Below are 27397 nucleotides of genomic sequence, written 5' to 3' on the forward strand. Positions count from 1 at the left end.
GCTCTTTGTTGCACATAAAATAATTTATCTAACGGTGTTATAATCTTTCTGCCTAGAAATAACTCAGCAGGAGTTTTGCCCGTTGTATCATGTTTTGCGGTCCTAAGGGCGAAAGCAAATTCATTGACATAGTTATCCCAGCTTTTATGAAAATTTGTAACATAACTACGGATAATTTTCACTATATTTCTATTGAGCCGTTCCGCTATATTTGATTGCGGCCGATACGGGACCATTTTTAAATGACGTATGCCCATTACAAATTGAGGACCATTATCCGATATAACTTTTAGGGGCGCCCTGTATTTTAAAATATATTTATTTAAAATAGAATCAGTAACTAATTTCGCGGAGGCTCGTTTTAAGGGAACAATTTCGGTCCATTTACTAAAATGATCAACCATAACAAGGAGATAGCGACTTTTATTTAACTGACTTTTTGGGAAAGGGCCCAATAAATCGATGCCAATTATTTCATTTGGAAATTCGGATTTAATACTATTTAGAAACCCGGCCGGGCAGAAATTAATATAATTAACTGCTTGACATGTTGGGCAGGACTGGACATACGCCCTTGTTAACTTTTGCAGCTCAGGAAAGTAGACTGCCTTGCGTACGCGTTGGATAGTTTTTCGAATACCAGCATGAGAAGCTAAAGGGCTGTCATGGAGCTCCTGCAGGATATTTAATCTAAGACTAGCTGGGATAACAGGTCGAAATTCGTTGTTGGAATTCGTAGTTTTTGTATAAAATAATAGACTATCTATTAGTTCGTAATGGGCCGCCCTATTTCTTATCGCCACAATATCTTGGTGGCTAAAATTTTCAGGATCCTTCAAATACTCATAAATGCTTCCAAACTCAGGATCCTTACCCAGTTCAGTTATTACAGTTTCTCGGGAATTTATTGTACATGCTGTGAGAATTGCCACCTTTACGGTATTCCCTTGTTCATCTATTTTAATTCTTGATAGGGCATCTGCTACGATATTTTCCTTTCCGGGGGTATGCTTGATTACCAGATTATATTCTTGCAGCTTGAGTGCCCATCTTATTAACCTTGGGGATAAATTTTTTCCTGAGTACAATCTAGTTACCGCCGCATTATCAGAGTACACTGTTATCGGCGCCTTTCCAAAATAGACTCGGAACTTTTGCACTGCTAACAGAACTGCAAGTGCCTCTCTCTCGGTCGCGGAATAGTTTCTTTGTGTTTGATTTAAAGTTCGGCTAAAAAATGCCACGGGCTGCTGATTTTGCGAAAGTACCGCTCCTACCGCATAATCCGAAGCATCCGCTGAAATTTCTAAATTCTCATCCTTTTCAGGAAATTTCAACACAGGGGCTTGCGTTAATGCTTGTTTTAATTTTTCGAAAGCACTATATTGGCTTCGGCCGTCCACGAGAATCTTGCCTTTTTCCTTTTTAATTTTAACAATGGTTCAGCAATAGCTGCAAAATTTTTTATAAAGGACCTATAATATGAACAAAGTCCTAGAAAAGAAGAGAGCTTCTTTGCCGTGTTTGGAGTCGGATACTTTTGTACAGCGATTATTTTTGATTCATCTGTCTCGATCCCTTTTTGAGATATTTTGTAACCTAAATATTTTAATTCAGGGGCTGCAAATTTGCACTTTTCGACATTAACTTTTAGACCGGCCTCATTTAATAAAGAAAACACCTGTCTTAAATCCTGTACATGTTGGTCGAGATTATCACTAGTAATAATGATATCGTCTAAATAGATAAATGTGGACTTTCCAAGAACAGGTCTTAACACAATGTCCATGCATCGCTGAAATGTTGCCGGGGCCCCTGAAAGGCCAAACGGCATACGCAAAAATGCGTAAGTGCCAGACTTGGTTATAAAAGCAGTCTTAGGCACGTCCTCAGGCCTCACCCCTATTTGAAAATAACCAGTCGTTAAGTCTAAAGTCGTCATAAATTTGGTTGATTTTATGTTCCTTAGAATTTCTTCTATAATCGGTAACGGATATACCGGATATTTAGTTATGGAGTTTAATTTACGGTAATCAATAGCGAATCTCCATCCTTTTGGATGCGTCAAAGGATAGTCATTATTTTTCTTACATAAAACCACCGGGCTGGCATAACTACTTGAGATGGGCGTTATGATCTTTTTACGTAGCATATCGGTAATATGCCATTCTATAATGTTTTCCTTATTCTTATCATACCGGTATGGTTTTTGACGAACTGGCATTGCATCTCCGGTGTCAATACTATGGTTAGTAACCTGAGTAAATCCTGGAAATCACTAAATAACGAAGCAAATTCACTTACCACTTGTCGGATTCTTCCTTGCTCGTCATTAGGGAGGTGGTCAAGTTTTAACATCGGCGGTTCAGCGTTTTCTGTACGAACTGGTTTCATTGTCAGCTTAAGGGACGCTTCATTAAAATCCAGCGTAGCTTGTGCTTCTGAAAGAAAATCTATTCCTAAAATTAAATGTGCTTGCAGATTCTTTACTATAAAAAACATCACCTTTACTTGTTCGTCCTTGATACGAATATACAAAGGTAGTTTACCTACGCACTTACATTTTTCTCCTTGCGCCGCTAACACTGTCGTATTATCCGCATTATATATGCGGTATTTGCGAAAATACTTCCTAAAAAAATCGTCTGCCACACAGGAACACTCCGCGCCGGTATCCAGGAGTGCGGTGGCTGGAATATTATTCACCAAGACTTCAATCTTCGGAAGAGTCAAATTTTTCACCATTACTGTATTTAACTTGAAGGAAGAGGGGTTTTCGTGGCCTTCGGATTTCCGCACCCTCTCGTCAGCAGAAATCCGTTTTAGTTTAAATTATTTTTCCTTTCCGTGCTTTCCTTCTTTTTCCACTGGCCTTGAGACTTTTTTCCTAGGTTGCTATTGAACTGTCGACGTTCGCCGGCTGTTTTTGAATGCTCGGGTTTCCTTGCCCACTGATTCGCTTTGCCTCCGTAGCCGTGTGTTTGAGTTTGCTGTAGTCTTGGCGTACCAAATTGGTTTCGCTGTTGATATTGGCGTCTTCTTTCGACGTCCGCCGTTCTTCTACTTTCAAACTGGATTGCTAGCTCAAATAACGTTTCCAATGTAGTCGGATTTCTTAATTCAATAAAGTCTTGCACTTGGGGCAGTAACCTCGGCAAAATCACTTGAATTATTTCAGGATCCGCACGGTTTCCATACAAGAGCTTGAAAACGTGAATTTTTCTTAAAATAAAGCTCGAGAGGTTTTCGATTCTTTGTTGATATATACTGAAAAGTTCCGTTTCTAATTTCGCACGATCCCTTACAACAGGGAAGGCTTTTAGTAGGGCAGTCTTGAAATTTTCGTAAGTATAGGTGGGACTTCCTGCTTGACGCAAGAGACTTCTGCCTATACATTTGAACCAGTTAAGCGCTTGGCCCCTCAAAGCGCTGGTAGCTAAGGTAACTTTTTGAAACTCGTGCACGGGGTAGAGCATGAAGTGGTCATCCAATTTTTCCAAAAAACTGGTTACCGGTGAGTTTCCATTAAATGTTGTTTCTGGTTTCATCGAAGCGCGCATGGTCTGGACGATGTAACCAAATCCTTCCAGGGCGGCAGCTGGCATTTCTGGATTCTGAGCCGTTTCTGCAGGCAGCACAGGTTCTTCTTGAAACTCGGTCATGGTTATTCTTCTTCGTTGGGCTCCACTATCAGGTTCAAAGTTCCTTCTTACCTTCTTCGGGAACATACAAGGACCTGACTCGGAACAGAGAGCTTACTAAAGCTATGTTCACTAATTGTGGTAAGTAGACAGGATACACATGAAGGGTATACAAAACCCTTTATTTTTCTCTATATACAATAACTTCCGTACTTCGGAATACACTGACCCGCTACTTGGGGTCTAACGTAAAAGTATAAAAATAAAACTAAACTCTAATTTAACTTTAATAAACGTGGAAGAATGGCCTTATATTAACAGGAAGGCGTATGTAGTACAGATAACTGAGAACACTACAATACGTTTAAATTTATCAGGAGGATTAAAACCTCTGGCTTGGAAGGCAAACAGCAACTGCGTAACTTCTAAGGTAAGCGGCCTGCTTTGACTCAACTGCTTCCTCTCTCTCGCTTGGCAAAAAGCCACAACTTAAATACTTGGCGTTCGCCAGACAACTTTGCATAAAAACCTTAACGCTTATAATTCTGGCCGGAAGTAGAAAATAAGAAGTGATAGTAAAGATTCAAAATAAAAATAAACGTTATTAAAACTTAAGATCCTTACAATATAATACATTTTTATTGATTTTTTTTCGATAAAGTTGTTCTGTAGAGTAAAATTCTGCGCGGAATTTTTTGTTTTTTGAGTTTCTTTCATGTTATTTTTTGCTTATTTCACTCTTTGTAAGATATTGAAAAGTTTTGCATGATTTTTTTTTTTCAACGAAAAGTTGGTTAATTTTTTTACTAGGATAATTAATATATTTATTAGGATAATTAATAATAATATTAAGGGATAAAGCTTATTTCATTGTAATTTTTTTCTCTTGAAAATATAAGATAAAATATCATTAATTATACTTTGCTTTTCAGAATGTTTTGTTTTTTGTATTCTTTTATGTTATTTATTGCTCATTTCACTTTTTTGAAGATACTGAAAACTTTTGAGCGATTGTTTTAGGAAACAAAGTTCTTAACCTCCTTTATACCCTTTGAGTTCTTAAGATTTTGCAAAGGGAAGTTGGCTAATTTATTTATTAGGCTAATTAATATTTGTATTAAGGAATATTGCTTATATCATTGTAATTGTGTTATACATAATAACGTTTTTTTATGAAGTTGTTCTGCAGAGTAAAATTCTACGCAGTTTTTAAATTTAACGTTTGGTGTTCCCTTCAGCTATTTCTCCGGTACATTTAAAAGCCAGACGAAGGCTGGCAGCGAAGCTGCTAGTAGATTATAAATCTTATCCTTTATTGAGGGAGACAGACATAAAATTTGTAAATACTCAGATTCAAACTGCAGTATCCGGCCCATTCCAAAATAATTGCCATATTGAATGGTGCAGATGTTCTGGCTATCTTTACAGTGCTGAAAGGTGCAATTGCACTGTACAAAAAGCTTTTTTTAAAGGCCAAATTTTGATTTAACAAATGTTTTTCATTTTCTCAACAAAAATCAAACAACAAGGAAAAAACTAGATTCAACAAATAATCAGTGCAGAATTAATGACATGAGAAAAATTTCCAGGTTTTCCAATTTTTGAATTTTTCTGAAAGTGTGCAAATTTAAAAGTAAACTTTAAATTGTAAGGAATTATCACATTTTTCCATACGTAATGTATAGCACATCAAATCAGAAAGCAGAAGATTTGTAGATTAAACTCCGGCAAAGATGTAACTAATTTTCTTAGTTTTCTACACCAAAAAGTCAGCTTTTTTACAGTGGTGTCCTAACTAAAATGAGGTGGACGGCAGCTTATCATCATTTTGCTTTGGCCGACGGAATTTCTTATATTTCCCCAGTCGCCCTTTAATTGGGAAAGAATGTAAAGGTCGCATGCTCACACGCCTGTTGTTGAGGTGTAGATGGTTCTATACCATATATGTCAAACTGGTGGCCCTAAACTGATTTTCTCAGGTCCTCTTTCAGCTTTCTGTTCCTTTTCAACCAACGTTGAGAAAGTGCCAGTCCACTTACAGACAAAATAAATAGAAATTCAGCATTGCCCCTCTGTCTTGTTGATAACCATAGCAAATGCAAGCCAGATGGAAGCTGTTGTCGCCTTAAATCGAAGGTCATACTTGAATCTCTCGGTACGAATGGAATACCACGAATGAATACATCTTCAACTGCGACATACCCCATGATTATGGTGACCTTTATTACTTTCTGCAATAGATTCTTCACGGTGAGTTTTATTCCGTTGCGCAGCTTTAGCGGGTTGATATTACAATATAGTATGGTACCAGATCCTTTATTTAAAGTCAACTTGTGGGGCAGTACTCCTGGAAGCTCAAAGAGCATTTAAAAATTTTGTCGAGCAATGCACAGCTTGCTCCGTATCCTTTAATAAATCAGTGGAAGAGAAGGTATCAGAGTGGCTCGGAACTATTTATAAGCTTGTTATGTAATTATGAAATAATATCTATTCGTCGATTGTTTATTTTAAGAATTGAGATTGTTTTGTTATCCATTATGTCTTTGTTTGGAAAATTACCATCCACTGAGCAATTACAAAATGGCCAATTTTTTCACGGTTTTCGAAATATTCACAGCTGATATAGCGTGCACATAAATTCTATTTAAAGGTTCAATACTGTTCTAAAGCGTAAACGAACTTTGTGCCATGTAACAATTGAACTGACAGCGGGAACGCAACAACAGCGACGTGAACCTGAAACCGGTGACGTGATTTCAAAACTGAAACTGTGCAGAAATATTAATATATATTTTTAATAAAAACACAATTATAAATTCTTCACTTAGCATGTACTGTAGAGTCTTCTTGTGTGTTTTGGGAGCATGAACCCTACTGAAAAACGAAGTATCGAATTATCGTCTAAGTCTTGGAAGAATAGATGACTGCAGACGAATGTTACACCAACCTTTTGATTTTAACTAAACGACAATTCATATTCTTCACAGTATAACTTCCACTGATAGCATAAAAACAGCAATGGGGACGTGAAACTAAGAGTGGTAATGTTTATGTACGACAGGAGTCGTGAATGCACCGTTCTAATGTGAAAGCACTGAGTGGGGGGGGGGGGGGGTTCGTGGGCTGGTTTTCCGAAATTTTATGTTAACAGTGAACTTCATATTGTTTCGAAGGTCAAGTGTGCGAAATTTCATCAAGATTGGAATAAAACTGTAGATTTGTAGGAAAGACAAACGCACGGACGCTTTTTTTATATAGAATTCTATACGTATATTTAACAAATCGCAGGCAATTTCTTAATTTTTATTTAATGAATTGCGGGCAATTTGTTAAATTTTGTTTCTAATGCATATACATTGCGTGTTTAGGTATCATTTTTGATTTGAGGTTTTATGTGCTATTTGATATCATTCGTACGTTATCGTTTGAGTCATTCCATAATATGAAGAGTTTCATAGGAAAGCTCTATTTTCGTATAATAAGGGAAACTTATCAAACCGTCTGCAGAACATAAACTTTCTCAGAATAAGTACTGACTTGGGAAATTTTAACGAACAAATTTGATAAAAAATGACAATGATATTTATTAACTATGCTTTTATTCTGTTAAATGGATTATACCTCGTAATAATTGCCTTTTGTGACAGAGAGTACTGATGCAGAGATCATGCATTAATTCTGTATTTAACGTAATGTTTTATAATGTAACATTTCGTACAGCTGAGTCATAAGCTACAAATATCACCAAATAGTCTGAGGTTTTATTGAAACTGATGTATGTACAATAATGGTATACAAATATGAAATCAAAATATAATAAATACAAAATTTAAGTTCTTGAAAACATGTCCATGAGAGAAGTGGGAAAAGAACTGAGTTACAATTTGTTTTTTAATTTTAGCCTGCTGTAAGCCAGATTCAATAGAATCTTACGCTTTCTTCTTCTTAACTTTCATTGAAGATATTCCGTTACTTCATGTGATCTTCATGCTTCGATCTGAAAAGAATAAGTATTATTTAAGTTAGGAATGATGTAATAAAGCCAAAAAATACTTGAAAAATTTGTTATCTGAAAATTCTGCAAATATTTTCACATACTGCAGGATTACGGAAGCACGTTTTAATTTTATAACTGCTTTAGAATAACGCATAAGTTTGTATAATTAATAAATCTTTAAGAAATGTCAGAAAACTCTGCATGTTTTGAGGTTAGAATCGTGCGTAGCTTAAGTTTTCTATTTTTCATATCATGTTACGTTACCCTATAAGAATATTGATCATTCAGGCGGTTTCGAACATTAAAAGTTGTTCAATAAATGAATCGAAATGAAAATCGGCTCCATATTTCTCTCTTATGTATTTGAAGATTGTCTTTGGTTTTATAATTTAAAAATCAGAATTAGAAAATTGCATTACCAAAGACATTATAATATCTATTTTTTTCTGTATAAAAAAAGCTTCAACTGATCATGACAATTCTTTCCGCTGCGGAAGATAGAACAAATAAGATAACTGTACTGAATATTTAAATATCGTTACCAACCCTTTGATATTTGTCACATAATTTTAAATCATATTAATTAGTTTCTTATCAGTAGATTAGAGTGAGTCGGTATGTTTTTCAGAAAAAACAAACAGCAAAGTGCAAAATTTACCAGCATATAAAAATAAAAAACAGAGTTCTCCGAGCTGGATAAGAGGATGTGTGGATAAGAGGACATACAGAAAGATTGATTTTAATGGAATATGTAGGTGGCGCTGGCATTTTTGACTACTGACGCCACCTATACAACTTCGTAAATGTGCTAAACAGTTCAGTTGTTGTCGGAGTACTGTTATGTGAGGTTGTCATTGCATTATGTCAGAGTTAACAGACTTCGAACGTGGGCAAATTGTTGGAGCACGTATGGTAGGTGCTTCCGTAAGCAAGATAGCAGAGGTGTTTAGTGTTTCAAGAGGTACTGTATCGAAGATTTATTCCGCATATTTGAAAAGCGTAAAAACATCATCTGCTAAATCACAGCACGAACGAAAGTGTGTCCTGAGTGATCGTGACAGACGATCATTAAGGGCAATTGTGACGAAAAATAAGACCACAGCTGCAAAAGTTACTGCTGAAATGAATGTTGTGTTACCGAACCCTGTGAGTACCAAAACAATTAGAAGGGAGCTTCATAAACAGGGAATTGCTGGCCGTGCTGCAATTGAGAAGCCACTCATCAGTGATGCTAATGCCCGTAACAGGAAAAGGTGGTGTTTAAGTCATAAAGCCTGGACTATAGAGCAGTGGAAGCGAGTAATAGGGTCTGACGAGTCTTCTTTCACATTGTTTCCCACTTCTGGCCGAGTTTACGTCTGGAGAACGCCATCTCAAGCCTATAATACAGACTGCTTGTTGCCAAGAGTGAAACATGACGGGGGTTCTGTTATGGTTTGGGCAGCCATATCGTGGTTCTCTGCTAGCTCCATGATAACTGTGTCAGAGCACATGACTGCCAAGACTTATGTGAACATTTTGGCCGATCAAGTTCATCCCATGGTACAAACTTTCCCCGATGGTGATGGTGTCTTCCAAGACGACAAAGCCCCTGTTCACACAGCTCACATTGTCCAGGACTGGTTTTCTGAGCACGAGGATGAGTTGTCCCATCTCTCCTGGCCACCACAGTCACCAGACCTGAATATTATCGAACCTTTGTGGTCTACATTGGAACGGAAAGTGCGTTCTCGTTATCCACCGCCAACATCGTTATTTGAACTTGCCATCGTTTTGCAGGAAGAATGGTATAATATTCCCTTGGCAAACATACAGGAACTGTATTTATCCATTCCGAGAAGACTGCAAGCTGTTTTGGATGCCAACGGGTTTCCTACACCATATTAAGCAAAGAAACATGTTTTTTTATAGGTGTTTCCATATTTTTGTCCAACCCCTGTATATATATAATGTTGTATGATCTTAAATTCATTTAGTGCAAAAACAAGTTACTACTACTTGCGCAATTGCTGCAAAGTTTGTTAATAATAATTTATTTCCTAAACAATATTGATTAATTGATTATATTATCTCCTGAGTATAATTAAAGTAGAATTATTTTAAAAGAGTGAATCCATATTGGTAAGTTATATTTTGAAAGATGTTTTGAAAAACGTGAAAGTAAAATGTTAATAATGTTTTAACGGGGACTGGAATTAAATCATCACGAAGAACAAAATTTCAATTGTAAAAGCAAGTAATCATTGTCATTGATCGGAAATTAGTTGACTTTTCAAGGGGAACAAACCAACTCCCGTTCAATGAACAATAATTAATAAAAATACGTAAATACGAAGGTGTTTCGTCTTTACTCGAGTTATAAGGTAAAGCCAAACCGGCAATTCTAGTCAGGCCAAATATTTCCGCGAATAGAAGGGATTACGAATCAATGCTGATACTCAAAGAACGTATTCTTATGAAGCATTTTAGCCAATTCAGTTTGGAGTAAAAATTAATTTCTGTAGAGAAATCCGAAAAAACTCGAGTAACCGTCCCCGACACCCTCATGTTTATGCATTTGAGTTCTATATTATTTGTAAAAATTAAACATTGGAAATTGTCATTATTGCTTTTACATTTGCTTTTACAATTGAAATTTTGTTCTTCATGATGATTTAATTCCAGTCCCCGTTAAAACATTATTAACATTTTACTTTCAAGTTTTTCAAAACATCTTTCAAAATATAACTTACCAATATGGATTCACTCTTTTAAAATAATTCTACTTTAATTATACTTAGGAGATAATATAATCAATTAATCAATATTGTTTAGGAAATAAATTATTATATATATATATATATATGTTTGGTGTGGTTGAAAGGCGAGATGCACAACTAGTGTTATAGCAGTCCCATACACAAAATTTCAACGTTCTACGGATAATCATTTTCGAATTATACCAGATATATACAGCCGTCACAAAAAACCGCATCTGAATGCATTTTAAATCCATTTTACAACACGTTTTGGCAAAAAAAAAAGAGTCCTTTATTCTGTCCGTACGTACAGATGTTACGCACAAAACCATTCAAATGGATTTGAGAGTGGTCGAAATGAATATTTCTGTGGAAATACGATACGCGAAATTTTTCGCAATTATAATACTTCATTTACTTCGTACAAGGAAGTGTTCCACATGGAACACTTATTTTATCTATAGCAAAACGGTTAAAACTTATTTTAGTTATAAACTGTTATTTATTAATAAATCAAGTAGTCATTAAAGCAGAGTCGAAATTATTTACATATCTCAAAAGCCTTCGCATAAAAATAATGAAATAAAATCAGAGCGCAGATAATGAGATCGGTTAGGAGTGCTTCTCTTCGACAGTTTGCCATAAACTTAAAAAATGTTTACTTTAAATGCAATGCAAATATATTTTAAATTTAGGATGTGAAATTTACATACGCATAATTACTGGAGGGGTGTCGGAAGCCAAAAACTTTCAAAAAAATAGTGCATGCGGATTTCTGCATTTTCAAATTCTCTACACTTTTAGATTTCTAAAAATACCATTCTTTAACCTGTATGAAAATTAGAACTGTAAAAAAATTTAGTTTTAATTTGTCATTTAATGCTTTGATAAATAATGATTTTTACATAAAAATGCGTTTTTCCCCCGAACGTGATTTTTTTGTACTCGATGTACCTTTTCTTAGGAACTACTGCTCACAAGTATCTAAAAATTTTTATGGCTTATTTATTGTGTTTCCTAACATTTACTAAAATGAGATTTTTGTGTTTAGCGTTGTCGGTATAGGGGTTTTCAGGGATTTAAAAGACCGTAAATTTGCTTTTCCAGCTGACAGACAATACTTGCAGCAAAGCGGAGATTTCAAATACAGTCCTTTCTCAGACAGTCGATTAGGAATATAGGATTTTTCAGTTTTTCGAACTCTAACGTATGCATCAATAAAAACAGTAAAACCTCGATTATCCCAGATGAAAGAGACCGTGACTACCTCGAATAATTGAAACCTCGGTTAATATAGAACAAATCTGAAATCCTGCACGTTTCTCTTTCAACAAGATTTTTCTGCAAGTTTATTTGCAAGTCTAAATGTATGTACTATAATTAACATTTTTAGCAAACTCATTTATTAGTAGATGTGATAACCAATGCCTAAACAGTAATATCGCTGGAGAGTGCATTATTACTGTGCATAGCATTATTGTGCATCATAGTTTGTGCATTGCATGCTCGCATCATAGTTTGACCCAGCAAGCGAACGGGCTAGCTGCATGGGAGTTTTTGTAGTGTTTCTCCTTAATGGAACCTCCCCACTTAAAACTTGAAAACGTGTGTAACTGTTTTCTACATTTGTTTCATTAGAAGACATTATTGGGATATTATTTTGGGATATTGATTGGGAAGAAATTGCGATATTATATTTCAACCTCTTTTGAAAATGTCTTCAAATTCATTGTCAATTAGTGTATTGCTTTCATCATTAACAATAATTTCATTATTAGTGAGAGACTAATGACTATATCTCTTATCTTAATAGCACATCACTGATAGAAAAGCCAAAAAATAATCATTGACATAATTTATGAATGTTAGACTTTCGCTTGTAATGTTACCATGGTTTCCCAAAGATTTCTTTAAACTAATTGCTGTCTCGGATAACAGAGACTTCGTTTGATAAAAACTTCCAGACTTCGCCTGGTTAACAGAAATTCAATTGTATTTATTAACGTTTCTCGGAATTAGATTATACACAAAATGAACTAGTATTAGGGACGAAAAACGTTTTACATTCTGAATATGCTCTCTTCATTTAAAAAGCTTAGAAGAAATTTGTCATCATCAGTTATTTGTCTTCCTCAAAGGTTCAGTTTGCTATAACTAATGTACAATCATTATAATTACTATAATGTATTTTCAAAAAACTAATCACAAATCATATTTGCGTCGATAGAAACAGGTCTTAAATTTGGAAATTTGCTAGTCTGTGAGGTTTATTAAATGAGCAGAGGAAGAATTTATAAGGTAACATAATGGTAACGTAACGTGATGTTCAAAATGAAAATGCATTCATTTTTCATTACCATCAACATCACAAAAAGGATTTGATGTTAAATTGTAAAATATTGCTAAATATGGCTGTCGATCAAAAGGAAAAATCACTAAATGCAGTTTTTAATATTCACTGTGCATTGAATATCAGAAAAATTATATGACAAAGTACTAGGATACTACTTTTTAAGATGGTATTGCTGCTAAGAAAGTGCTGAATGCAGTTAGAGTAAAACAAATTGCTACAGATGCTTCTAATATCAAAACAAAAAAGAAATGGCAACACTAAAGATTGACGAATTATCAATTACTTCTTTTTCCACAGTCCGTTTCTCTTTAGAAGCCACAGTATTACTTTCAATAGTCTTTTCACTTTGGAAGCTGAATTGTGCATAGCAGTTTCATTCTTTATATTATTTACTAGCATTTATATTATTTACTAGCATATAATTATCACCTAATTAATTTTTATTATATAACATGAACCGTGCATGGTACTTCCGTTGTATCGTTAAAAAGATTTCGTTAGTTGCAGTTATTATTGAAATCTTTCGTAAAAACAGGTAGGTATAAGTGTAGAGGCAACAGTGAGTATTGAATTCTTACACTACATATCCATAATTATGAGCAGCCTTTCAGGGCATTCTGGCATCTTCAGATGGCGCTACGATGATGTCCAAATTAACCTGATAATAATATTCTTTATTGAATCAATATTGTTTGCAGAACTTTCAATATGGTTACCATTGTTATCATATACTTTATGCGGACGTCCATAAATGAAAGGGCAAAAAGAGCCCGTCCAGTTATTTTTTGAGGCAGTTTCTTGAATTTTAATCTTTATTCAATTTCTAATATTACACTCTGATAGATCGTTTGTCGTGTTGATTTGAAAAGTAAAACAGAACCACAAGAAGTATCAAAAGAATAGCAAATGCAGGCATTTAACCATGAAGTAGATAACGGTTATTCTACCATTAATGTGCTTTATAGTGAGTATAGACGTATGGGAGATTATTGAGCCTTGGTGAAATATATACGGTAAGGCTGCGTAAGTCGTATCCTTTAAATATTAGGCGTAATATCACGCCAACTGCGCCTCTTTTGTCAGAACGAGTTGTCCCCAGTCAACCATATTGTTTCACACTGTCTTCATCTCCCTGTAATATTTATGAAGAAGACCGCGAAGAGAATATGATTCAGTGCCTAAAATGCAAAGGATGGGTACGCAACTAATGCGCTGGAGTTGATAAGGAAATGAAAAAGCATCTTTGTGATCATTGTTATAATTAATTGTATAAATAAATCAACAGAGAAAAAGAAAGTTTTATTAAAATTCTCCAATTTTAAACGTAGTACAATTTAAGCTATAGATGGTACGACTTAAAATACTGGTTGTTTAAGACGTAACAAGTTCGTGTTCATAAATTTTATTAATTTTTGTCCAAGAGAATAGACTGTATGGAATTTTATTGCAATAAATATCAGCAAGAACAACACAAGATATTATTACCCCACATAATTATTATTTTTTTAATAAATCCTACTATTTATATCTATCTTTTCTTAAAGGGTACGACTTAAGAAACCTTACCCTAGCTCCCACCTTGGTGAAAAGATTAAGCGGTTTTAAACACATGAAAAAAAATCTAATTTTTGTACTACAAACTATTAATTTTCCCCTAATCATTTAAAAATATCTTAGTTAGGACTCATGATGATATTCGAAACTACATTATTATACCAGATAGTCAGCTTTAAAAAACCGATGCATCTTATGTTCTTTGCAAAACTTTTATGCATGTTTTTTAAATATGCCCAATAATATGAAACATATAAGACATTACTTCATCAGCTGAAATTGGCCCACCAGCGGTCGAGCGGTAAAGACGCCGAACACTGGTAGTTCGGTCCGAGGTTCGAATCACGCGAACGGGATAGCTGCATGGGCGCTTTCGTGGTTTTCCCCATGTGTAACGTGTATACGAGCCAGTTTCCCTTAGAAAGTCCTCCACGAAGGCATCCCTCCCTTTAGGCAGCTAGCCCTCGTGTGCTTTGCCGTAATTGAATAATCCAATCCAATCCATCAGCTGAAATTTAGTTTTCATGTCTGTCATTCCACACTATTAAACAAACAGCATATAATCTTTTCATGTACCTTTAAACTAATACCGCTGCTAGAAAGAACAAACTGGTTCATTAGCGCTTTTCAGTCCTAATCGTTTTTTATCAGGTAGCCATATGCAAGTGATTGGATACAATAAATTTCTCATCTATTAAATTTTCAAGCGAAGATTTTCTACCTTTTTGTTTTGGTGCAGCTTCACCACTTGCTTTTTTTCAGCATCTTGTAACTATTTATTGAGTTAGAGATGATATATTAATTTACAGAGGTAATTGTCACAAGTAATCATTGAAATTAATTGTTTGATTTTCCAAAAATCGAAATGTTTACGTAAATACGGGCAATTGTGTTTTGCATTAGCTTTAAATGGCATGAATATTACTTGAAACTCTTGAAAGAGATCGCTAAAATGGAGCTTTGATTCATTAAAATATTAAAAAATTATTTAAATAAAAAAAATGTGTACACCGTCCTATTGCTAAAGTTTAATTTAATTCTTCTTTTTAGTAATTTAAACATAGCAGATGAAGATATTTTGCATATAAAAATGATATAAAACACACAGAAATGTTTATTGAATACTTACAGCTGCTGGATATAAAAATATTTCTTCTTTGGCAGTACCATGAACATTTGAAGCAATGCAGATGTAATTTCCCATGTCGCTCCACGTCAAATCGCGAATTACAAGATCACCATTGGGCAAAATCTACGAAAATATAATTATATATCATAACTATCCGAATATATTACTTCTGTCTTTACATAACTGATATATAACAACTTAAAAATACATGTGTTCCTAATATTATAAATCATGAGATATAAATTTATTTAAACATTACTCAAATCGCATACTAATACTCAAAATAATAGATAAAAGAGAAGCACGATAGTCTGAATTTTAAGAAGAGACAAAATTTAATCTTAAATTAGCATTAAATATATATATATATATATATATATATATAAAAATGCGTTTCGAGGGAATATGAAGGGTTACCCTGTTCTTCAAGAAATGTATTACTTCATTTTGATGGAAACACGCCATTAAAATAAAATAAGCAATAAAAAACAGTAATTATACTGACATGTAATTAAACGAAAGAAAAAGAAAAAGGAAGGTATGAAAGAATTATACGATATTTTGAAGAAAATATATATAAAAATAAATTGTTATATATATAAAATATAATCTTTTAAATATGTTGAAATAAGGGAACTGTAATTAGAATCAATAATTAAAATTGATAGGTTTTGATAAAAGTAAAAGGCTTTAAAGAAATCTAATTCACTAACGTATAAACGTTTTTAGAGAAATTAATACTAAAAGAATGATTAAAAGACCATTACTTAGCAATAGATAATATATTAATTTTCTCTCTTCTTGACTTTAAATTCACATTCTTCAAACCTTTACCACCGAGAAAGGTCAAAATCTATCTCCCTCAAACATTTAAAACGCCCGTGTAGACGAATTTATGTTGGAATGGATTTCTTTCCCCCCTGCCAAGTAGAATGCTACAGCGTTAACAATCACCTACTTAAGTGAAGTGATTACTTCTCTCTTGGAGATCTTTGTGCGGCTTCACCCAATGTGTGCAGTTTTCTCCTAGAACAGGATTGCAAGTGCGAGCATCAGTAGCTAAACGTTCACGATAAACAAAGGAGATGGAAGTGGCTTAAAATGATTGGCATGCCATTGAACTACTCGCGAAACCAATGAACCATGCACTAAGGTGATGGGGAAATTCATGAGGTAAAAAATGAACGCAGGCGCTCAGGCGACCTGCCGAAGTCGGAATACTCGGGCGACTTCTCTGTGAAAGAGGTAAGAAATTTCAAGGCTTTCATTTTGTGACTGATGCATGATAAACCAAAGCGACAAGCAATGTCTTAGACTCCTATAGAATTAAAATCTGATAAAGGTCTTCTCAAGGACTAAACAATAGATTTTATGAATAGAAGAGAAAAAAGTATAGAAAACTGACGTATGCAGAATTGGGGTAATTCTGTAACTAACAAGCAGCGTTATGCTGCACAGTTAATAATTCGCTGGAAAAAGTATGTTGTTCTTTACCTCATACTTTGAAGTACCCGTGACTCCCAATTCCTCTTCTCGAGAATCGAACCATTCTATGGTAGGTCTTGGGTGTCCACTTGCTCGACATGTCAGCTTCGTTTCTTGCCCTTGGTTTTCAATCATAGTCTTGGTCCAGGCATAAATCCGGGGAGCTGTACCTAATAATCAAATGATGAGTGTGTATTTAATATAATGTTAAGAAACATTGTAATAAAAAGTAAAGATCTAAGAAGGGAAAATATGCTTTATATTTTTATTTTTTAGCATTTAAATTTTCGGAACTTATATTTTAAATACTGATTTAAAATTTACCTTTATGCAATGAAAATAAACATAAAAATTTAGATATAGACCTGCCTACTAACACGACCAGGTTCACATATTAAATTTTCCATTAATATTTAAAAAATAAGCCTTTTGGAAGTTTGCAAAGTACAGAAGCAGTTCGCACGTTTTTTAGACGACTTTGCTTTGCTGTAAAAAATATCTTCTGCGAAATCTTTTTAATTGCAAATATATATTTGAAAGTTTAAATTATCGTTTACTATTTGACAGTTTTGTTTTCATGCAAAATGGCGCTTTTAAAGAAGCAGTGGAGGGAAGGCTATGTTTGTGCTCTTTTTGAAGAAAATTATTAGCGTCTAGTTATTAAAAAACGCCGTGAAAGCTCTGACGTTTCGATATCTAAAGCTATATTGTCAACAAGACAGGAAAAAAGTCAGTGTTGTCTTCAAGTGGAAAAATTATTCCGAATAGAGTATGTTTCGAATGTATCAAAGGTGAGATCTTTGACGTTAAAAGAAAATCCGTCAAGTCAAAAGACGGTTGAAAAATCCTTAAACTTCTCAGTGTCAATTGCAAACAAAGTGATGGATGCGGATTTGAATATTAGAAAGGCGAGAAAACATAATGCGCATCGTCTTTCTGCAAGATATATCGCCGAACGCGGAATGCGCTGCAGAATTCTTTATGAGAAATATTTGTCCCAGCAAAAATGAAAAAACACTATTACAATAGATGAATCTTGGGTGTTAAATACACCTGCAATAAAAAGTAATACATAACTACAATAAAAAGAGTCCCATTTATTATCATAAAAGAGGAGAAAAAATCTTAAAACATGGTTAAAAAAATCAAAAGAAAGTTTTTCAAAGCGATTTACGATTGCTACTGAGTTTTCATATAACGGCAAATTAAAAATAAAGAGAGTGAAGAAAAATGTTAAGATCAACTCCTACATATTATCAGGAACATATTTTAGACCCAAACTTCCAAATATGAAAGACCTTCTTTTTACCCTCAGAACCATCAAATAGCAGAAGTCCATAAAGACAAACCAAGTAGCCACACGTCAAAATTAAAAAAAAAAAACCTGAAAGGTTCCAGATTTTAAATTACATCCAAAGGGGCGTTTTTTCAACGTTTTTTTTTGGTACTTTTATTTATTAAATATCACGTTCTTCGCACTTAAACCACAAAATTAAGTTTAAGAGCAATATCGCAAAATAGTTTTAAATTAAGCATATCTTTAGAATTTCCAAAACAGAGTCTCGCGCGCTGAAGATAAAAATGTTTTTTTTTTCTGTACAACGTAGCCATTGCTCGCTTTGAAATCATTGAGTTTGTTAATCAAAAATTCATTAAAGTTTTACAAAATACGAAATCCATAATAAAACAAATTCGAAATTTCAAATTTGGGCTTCCGCATGCCCATATTCGCGGTAGGATTACGTCATTCAAAATTCGATGGCTCTATGTACCGTTGTTTTATCACAGTGCAAGAAATATACATACAATTTGTGCAGATTTTTCATTATTTAATTTCTTCAAATATAATTCAGGACTTTAACATTTGGTGGCAACAGTATGAAAAGTGAAACGGACATTTATAGTGAACCAACGCAAAGTCGCAAAAGGAAAACAATAGTCCTTCAGGGACAAAGTCCCTTTGGACTAAAAAAAGAGAATAAAAAGGGTATCAACGCCAAACACTTCACTCATATTCCTAGTAAATCCACTGACGCAAAATCATCGAGGGAATTTAGGGATTTTGGACTTTTAAAAAAGCAGATTGGGCAAATGTCGATCTATAACCCTCCTTGGACTTTAGAAAGCTGTTCAAGCGGAATGTAATAAAATACCTTTTCCGATACTACAAAAGTCTGTTTCGGAAATTACGATGTAGAAAGATAGGGAAGAATAAGGGTTATAAAACAGAATCATAACCCGTAGAAACAGAAGGGTCTTAGAAACAGAACATTTAAGACACAAAACGTTTGAATGGAATATGTCATATTAGGAAATTAACAATCCACCATTTTTATTTGAAAAATTGATCGCATGCAGGATTTTATGTGTCTGAAAATAACATTAATTCTGTAATCTATATTAATAGCTTTCTAAAATGCTTTGCATAGTTTAATTGTAAAATGAGAAATATAGCGAAGCAAACGTTATTACGTGTATTTCTTGAAGTTAATACATAGCAGAAATACGCATTCTTGCTGCTATCTTATTTTGTTTGAAAGAACTAAGCAAGCTTTATCAGCCATATAGTAATTTAGGAAGCAGAAAGTACCCCAATTTCACATCTCGTCGGTTTATTCTTTTGTAGCAAAACAAATCAGTGACAAGTTTAGAACCTAAATCGCTAACACACAGCGGACAATGTAATTTTTATGGATTCTCGGTTGTTCACGATGTGAACCATTCAAATTAAAGTCTGAAAACAATAAACTGTGGGAATAACACACTTTTCGGGGCTTCGCTCATAGATGCGCTAACTGGGAGAGATTTCGAATCAAAGGAACACTACAAGTTAAAGCATTTGTTGTATTTATTCCTAAAATAGCTGAAATCGTATAAGTTCTTTTCAGCAAAGAATGAATTGGGACCGCTTTTCAGATGAGAACCTAATATTAAACGTGTCAATGGATTTTGCTTTCATTTTGCACTTTCGGAAATTTCGTAACTGCTGAAAATTTCTCAGAAGACAAAAAAAAAAAAAAAAAAAAAAAAAAAAAAAAAAAAATCAATGAAACTTTGTGTTGAAAAGATATATTTTTTATTTTATCTATATATGAAGCTATAATGCAGTGTAGCATAGAAATAGTTCCAAAGAAATAAACTGACATGCAGTAAAATAAAGTTCAAAAGAGAAGAATACATTTATTGTTCTTTGAAAAAGGTATGGTGCATTTTTCACCGGATTTGAGAAATATAGAAAGCAAATTTTCCATTTCCATCAGTTCATTTTAAAAGTTCAAAACTTGGTTCAATTTCTGTTTTCAGTCATGGAAATAATCACATGAGCAACCAACTAGACTGGATTGGATTTTGTTCTTGACAAATACAAGGACTAGACTAGAAGAGAAACACGCTAATGTGACAGTCAAAATCGTAAAAACAACCTTGTATTTAGCGTAAGTAAGTAACCTTGTATTTAGCATAAGTAAGTAAGTTACTTACGCTAAATATAAGGTTGTTTTTACGATTTTGATACAAGGACTATTTGCTTGTAAGGAGGAAGCCTCTGTGGTTCATATTTACATTACATATGAGAAAATCATGTAAAGTTCACGCAGTAACCAATTACCTTAATTCTGCTGGAACTACGATATCTAACCGGCTAGAGCTAATCTATGAAGATAGTTACAAAATAATATGGAGATAGATTAGACGAACTATTTCAGATTCCAATGGTTACAGCTGATTTTGATCAAATTTTAAAGAGAAAAGAGATTTCGTTTCTGAAAAAAAGAAAGAGAAAAGAAAGAAAAGAGATTTAGATTCTAGCTTTAATTTTCGATACTGAATTCCTACATATTAAAAATTGCAAACAAAACGTAAATTTTATTATCATACTAACTGAAAGCTCGTTTTCTCGGTTTGTTAGTTTTATAAAAAGCGCTAATCGAAAATTATGATTAATATTTCAGTATCGACAAAGAGCAATAGAACTTTCTTCTTCCATTAGTAGTTTTTAGGGAGTTAGCATAGAAGGGCTATAACTCTCGACACAGCATGTTGCGTCGGTCCGCTATAAATGTCAGTTTCACTTTTCAGTTTGTTGCCACCAAATATTATCGCCCTCTATTATATTTAAAGAAATTAAACAATTAAGAATCTGCATGAATGTATGTATGTTTCTCGCATTGTGAAAAAATAGAGGTAGCTAGAGCTATGAAATTTTGAATACGTAATCCTTCACCCGAATATGGGCCTGAGAGCCCGAATTTCTAATTTGTTTTATTGGTCTATTTCATATTAATGAATTTTTTATTAAAAAACTCAACGACTTCAAAGCCAGCATTAGCAACATTGTACGGAAAAAAAATAATCTCCAATGCGCGAGTCTGTCTACTGGAAATTCTAAAGATATGCTATTTTTTTAATAGTTTTATCCTAAAGGGACATTAACCCAAATGCTCTCGAAACATGTATGTTTGTAGGAAAGAAAAAAACGCCCCTTTAAGCGCATTATAAAATCTGAAAGAGTTCAGAATTTTTTTCTTCCCTTTTTTCAAAAATATTCAAAAATAGTTTCGAAATGCCATCACAGATAACATATGTGTGCTGGTCTTACATTTTAACTTATTTTTACATGGATCAAAAGTCTTTTTTATTTATTTTTTATTTTTTATTTTTTTTTTTACTGGCGAAACCAACGTGAACGAAAACGTCACGGAGAAAACAACGCAAATTGAAAACGTTGTCGTACAAAACATCGCGGGAGAAAAGAGAGCAAGGTGGAAACATCACAGACTAAAACATAATGGAGAAAAACGTCTCCGGAAAATAAAATGGTTCAGAAACTTCACACTTTAAAATCATCATCGTCGCAAATATAGTTGCAGATAAAAGGCAGCTACAAAAAATCACAGACATACATGTCTTTGAAATTTTAAACACTTTTTGTGATAATGAGTTGCGAGTGCAGGAAGGAATGAGGACTTTTACTTTTGTATTTCATATTTTTGAACTAACTAATACATTTGTGGTAAAAAAGTGAGTAAGAAGACTTAAGCATTCAAAAACTCAAAATTACGAAACTAATGTTTCTTATAGCAGATAATAGAATTTTAAACTTACAAACTAATAAAGGTAATTAATTCATTAATCTCTTTTATAAAGTTTTAATGGTAATTTTTTCATGAAAAATATAGCTTGAAAGATTACAAAAAGGAAAATGAGTAATTGCATGAGCTTGCTTCTATTAAAATGTTTAATTAATTACTAAACTTTGTAATCATTTTCTTTTACGTTTGTTAATCTGAAATTCGTTTGGTTGGAATTAAGTCCTTTTTACTTCCTTGTACGAAGTATTGTAATCACGAAAAGTTTCAGGCAGCATATTTCAACGAAAATATCCATTTTGACCGCTATCGAATGCAATTTAACGATGTTTTTGCGTGATATCTGTACGTAAGGACAGAATAAAAGACTCGTTTCCTCCAAAAAAAAAATAAAAACTGCTTTAAAATTAATTCTGAAGAGAATTTTCCGTGGCGTCTGTACGAACGTATGTACATACGTGAGTACGTACGTATCTCTCATAACTCAAAAACGAGTAGCCTCAGAACGTTGAAATTTTGTATATAGGACTGCTATAACATGTAGATGTGCACCTCGTATTTTGGTTGCAATCGGCCGCACCGAACGTATATAAATATACTTATATATATATCCACTCTGTTACCCGGCTCAGTGATCTCAGTTTCTTTACTCTTATATGTTTGTAAATTGTACATTTTTTGCTTTAAAAATGATTGAATTATGTTGTTCTCATCTTCCGGTTAAGGGTTTTATGCCTTTCGTAATTCTGGAAGCAGTATTTGTACAATTATCAACAATTTAAAAGCTGTTTAAGTGCGGTTGAGTTTTAAATAACATGGCGGACGTATTTGTTTAAATTTGAAACAGCAGAATTGTAGATTTGTTGCCAATCTGGAGAAACTAAGCTTCGCAACAACAAAAATAACGCCTTCATTTATTATTGCGAATTAAATCATGCTTAATCCTTTCTGGAATTTTTTCGAGGAAATAAGTGCTGAAGATTTACTTCTTAATTTTTAATACAGATATTTTGAGTTTTTATGTATTTTTGCCTTCTCGCGAAATGAGAATTGAATTAATTGAATGAGAAATACTCAATCGTCTGTGAAAAACTGTTTCTTTTCTGTTTTGTTTCCTTAATTTCTCTTATACAGCCTTCTAGCTTTATTATAGTATTTGAATAGAACATGTGGCAACGATTAGATAATTCTGTTCCTTAATAAATTATATAAATTTTGTGCATTATGAGTTATAATATGAACGAAATATAATACTGTTAAGTCAATCTAGCGCCAGAGTGTCGCTATGGTAAACAAATACTAGTGTGAATTTTAAAGAATGCATTTATTCTGTTGTGGTTTATGCGCTGTCGGTGAAGCAGATTTAATTCAATCCAATAAGTTTAAAGGAAATGCAAGAAAAAATGCGTATAATTTAATATTCCGTACAAGGAAGTCATGTGGTGTACACATCAGAGTTTTTTAGTTTATTTGTCCTTTTTAAAGTGTCATTAGCATTTTCATCTAGAGAGTACAGTTCATCTTTTAGATGTCTTTTTTTAGTTATTGCGAAACATGTCAGCAGAATAATATTCATCATTTCAATACATACACAATTTTACAATTTTTTAATGTTTAAGTTTCCTTCCTACTTTTCTAGCAAAAATTTATGAGTTAATTCAAAAGTATGAAGTAAAAAGCATTCCTTATTCCTTCTTGCAAATCGTTCGTTATGAGACTAAGCGTTTAAAACTTTAAAAGTCCGAAAAGCTCATGTCTGCGATGATTTGCAGCTGTTTTCTTTCCACGATGTTTTCGACGATGTTGTTTTTAAACTGCATTATTTTCGACCATGTTTTGTACCATGATGTTATGAAACGGCGATGTTTTCTTCCGCGATGTTTTGCACGACAAAGTTTTCTTCCGCGATGTTTTGCCACGACAACGTTTTCTTCCGCGATGTTTTGCACGACAACGTTTTCTTCGGATCAAGCGTTAGTACACTGTACATTGCATTCAGGTGCCCGCGCGTGAGCGCTACCCTAGGATATCTGACTGAACGATTTTCGATTAAGTGCAGTTCCTAATTTGGCGCCGGTGAAATCATGCGTGATGATGGCATAATCTGATGGAGATCCCGAAGAGACTAGCCACCGCAGTGGCTAGCACGCCCCATCGGCCGAGGGCAAGTGCGGAGTAAGAAAAAAGAGATGCCTTTAAGCAACCAAGTCCATAGAGTCCAGTGTGACACACATAACTTACAACACACAAAGTTATAAGCAGAGCGAGCAATTGAGTACATAAATGCAGTATGACAAAAATGGTATATTAAAATAAACATGGCGGTAGATTGCATAGAAAAATATTCACACTTACATATCAGAAATATTAAACATAGAGTAAATAATAGTAGGAACAACAGGTTATGTGAGATGTCTTAGCACAGCCCTAGGCCTTTTTTTGAAGGCTCGGCTGTTATAATCATAGTTCAAAATTGGTATGGTGGGGTTACAAACAGCAGGGATGTTCTGGTAAAATCTGAGGGCCAGAGTGGCCATATATTCCTTAACATAGGGTATATTGAATTCACGGTGGATTCCGCGATGTTTTTGCCACGTTGCTTTCGGCGTACATTTGCTTTTCAAATATGTTTTAATGATTCCTTTTCTGAGGGTTTATTTTATTCTTAAAGTTATATACCCTTTCAAGCAACTTCTTCCATCATGCAAAAGTATTTTTTCTGCGAGCACGAAGCAAAATCCCTTCTGAATCCATTTTGGAAAAACGAGTTCTCTGTTCTGTTTGTACGTACAGATACCAAGCAGAAAAAACCGTTCCAATGGATTCGAGAATGATTAAAATGGATATTTTAGTTGAAATACGACACCCTAAATTTTTCGCGATTGCAACAATTGCTGTACTTCGTATAAGGAAGTAAAAAATTATGAAACAAAAAAAGAAAAGAGAGAAAAAAATTACTGAATGGGAATAATTTCCTATGATACTTATTTGATATTGAATTTAATTACATTTATCTATCCTTTGCGTTAGTTTGGAGTTTGTTTTGCAGCTTGTGTTTAGTTATTAATAAAGAAATAATCCACGAAAAATTGGAAATTTAAATTGACGAAATTGTATTGTTTTGCTACATCGTTATCCACGCGTCAAAATTTATTCGTTGAAAGAAGTATTGAATATTTATAATATGTTTCAAAATCTTAGATCCTTAAATGTCGTCCTGATAATAAAATATTTTAGCATCTGGTTAGACACATTTTTTATCAAGAAAACATTGAATAACAGCTGGAAAGATGAAATGACCGTTAAGATGATTGCGTTTTACATGCAAGATTTGAAGTAACTTCCGTGCTGTTCTTTGTTCACTTTAAAGACGTTTTTATATCTGCCCGTCTGCAACTTATATACGTCATGGAGAAAGGATTACTTCGTTTTCTTTTGAATATAAATCAAATTGTACAAGATCAAGATACTTTACTCTAATAGATGTTGACTATTTTCCAATCATAATATTGAAGCTTAGTTCTTATTTTTGCTGAATTTGTTCATTTGGTCAACTGATTTCATACAACATTCTCACGTGCTGAAGATAAAAATGTTTTTTTTTCGTACAGCGTTGCCATTGCTCGCTTTGAAATCGTTGAGTTTGTTAATCAAAAATTCGTTAAAGTTTTAGAAAATATGAAATTGATAATAAAAAAAAATTCTAAATTCCAGATTTGGACATCTAGGTGCCCAACTTCGGGTGGAGGATTACGTTATTCAGAATTTAATGGATCTAGGTATCGTTGTTTTTTCACAATGCGAGAAACATACACACATTCATGCAGGTCTTTTATTATTTAATTTCTTTAAATATAACACAGGGCGATAATATTTAGTGGCAATAATTTGATACAGCCGTTTATAGTGATTCGACACAAAATGCCGTTTCGAGACTAATAACCCTTCTGGGATAACGCCCCTTTGGGTTAAAAAGTATCGTGTTTTAAAATAAATGCAACATTATTAAATTAAATACAAGGTAAATGAAGTGGGATGTTTCTCGTTAATTAATATGGCACACTTGTTTTCCATAAAATAAATTCCTTTAAAAATTCTTTAAATTTTAAAATAAATATTGTAATCTCCTCATGAATATAAATTAACCTGGCTGATTTTTTATTGCATTAAAAGACTAGAGCCGGTTTGTTTCATTCTTAATGCAATAGACTATTACCAACAACAAAATGTGAATTCGCTAAAATCACAAATTGAGTTATTCCACCCCCCCACACACATTCTCCTGCGAAGCCAATTTTGCAATTTCAGATTAAAAATGAAGATCATTTGTGATTATTGCACAATTACAGGAAATAGTTTTAACAATGAAAAACAAATCTATTTTCTCTCTCTATATATATGTTACCGTGAAAGACCGAAATATGAGAATGTCGACTTTCCCCGGAGAATGTCAACATTCACCAAATACGTCGGTGAAAGATCGAATATTGCATTACAGTTTTGTACATCCGGACCCTCACCGGTGTATGACGACAATCACAGACATACTCTGGTGTAAGTCGAAAAGAGAGGAGTATATGTACACGGTGTCATTGCAAAAGGAAGTGTTCCACAAATAAATGCAGTTGTAAAAGCAAGGGCCTTTTGTGCAATTCAAAGTGTCATAATAGTTTAAGTTGTTGCAATAAATAAGATTTGAATCACATAATTGAGTAAGTTTTTAACTTCTATTATTTTCCTTTCTCATTTTGAATGTACTGTATGTTTTAAATTCTTATATTCTTGAGTTAAGTCTCAAGTGCGTTTATCGCGACTGAATTACGAAGAAGAAAATATATTATGTTCTTATATGTTCAACATTCACCATTAGTACATAGTGAATGTCGACATTGACCGGTGTAATTCAGAAATAATAGTATTTGGAAAATATTTCGGACGTACACCAAGCGACTATGTGAATGTTGACATTCACCGGTGAAAATCGATATTCTCCAGATTTTGGTGTTTCACAGTAACATATGTATAAACAAAAAAATTGTAATTTAAAAATTCAGATTATAATCTAACACCTCCAAGAAAAATTTGCCTTTAAAAGTTTTTTTTTTTAATTTAAAAACGTAAAACATAAACAGTTTTGTGAAAAATTATTTTACACAAATTATATAATATACGGCGTTGGAAATATCTTTCACTATTTGCAAATGTTTATAAAATTATCAGTTGAATATATTACAAATTTTAATTTACATCAACTAGACACAATACTAAAAATTAAAATAACGATTTGTTGCCTTTAAATCCCTCACTGTGAATCAGTAACAACTTAATTAAACTTTAAAGATAAATTAATGAATGGCCAGGGGGGATTCTAGCAATATTACTCAGAAAACACTGATATAAAACTGAATTTGTT

General features: G+C 33.6%; 1 protein-coding gene and 1 long non-coding RNA gene across 5 annotated transcripts in view; one reads left to right on the forward strand and one right to left on the reverse strand.

Moving 5' to 3' along the window:
* Positions 1-27397, forward strand: part of LOC146996580 (uncharacterized) — a 192948-nt gene that overhangs the window by 12603 nt on the left and 152948 nt on the right. The gene's annotated exons all lie outside the window — the stretch shown is intronic.
* The window catches only part of LOC118182522 (zwei Ig domain protein zig-4-like), a 58736-nt gene continuing 38719 nt past the window's right edge, over positions 7381-27397 (reverse strand). For all 3 annotated transcript variants that reach the window (XM_035351875.2, XM_035351874.2, XM_035351873.2), the window contains exons 6-8: positions 16907-17067; positions 15413-15535; positions 7381-7638 (exon numbers count right to left, since the gene is read on the reverse strand). In XM_035351875.2, the coding sequence (XP_035207766.1) occupies positions 7627-7638; positions 15413-15535; positions 16907-17067 (296 nt within the window). In that variant the 3' untranslated portion in view covers positions 7381-7626. The remainder of the gene's footprint in view (positions 7639-15412; positions 15536-16906; positions 17068-27397) is intronic.

Source organism: Stegodyphus dumicola, chromosome 7 (assembly GCF_044657685.1).
Source record: "Stegodyphus dumicola isolate Sdum_Otavi_A_Nest chromosome 7, ASM4465768v1".
Taxonomy (NCBI): Eukaryota; Metazoa; Arthropoda; class Arachnida; order Araneae; family Eresidae; genus Stegodyphus; species Stegodyphus dumicola.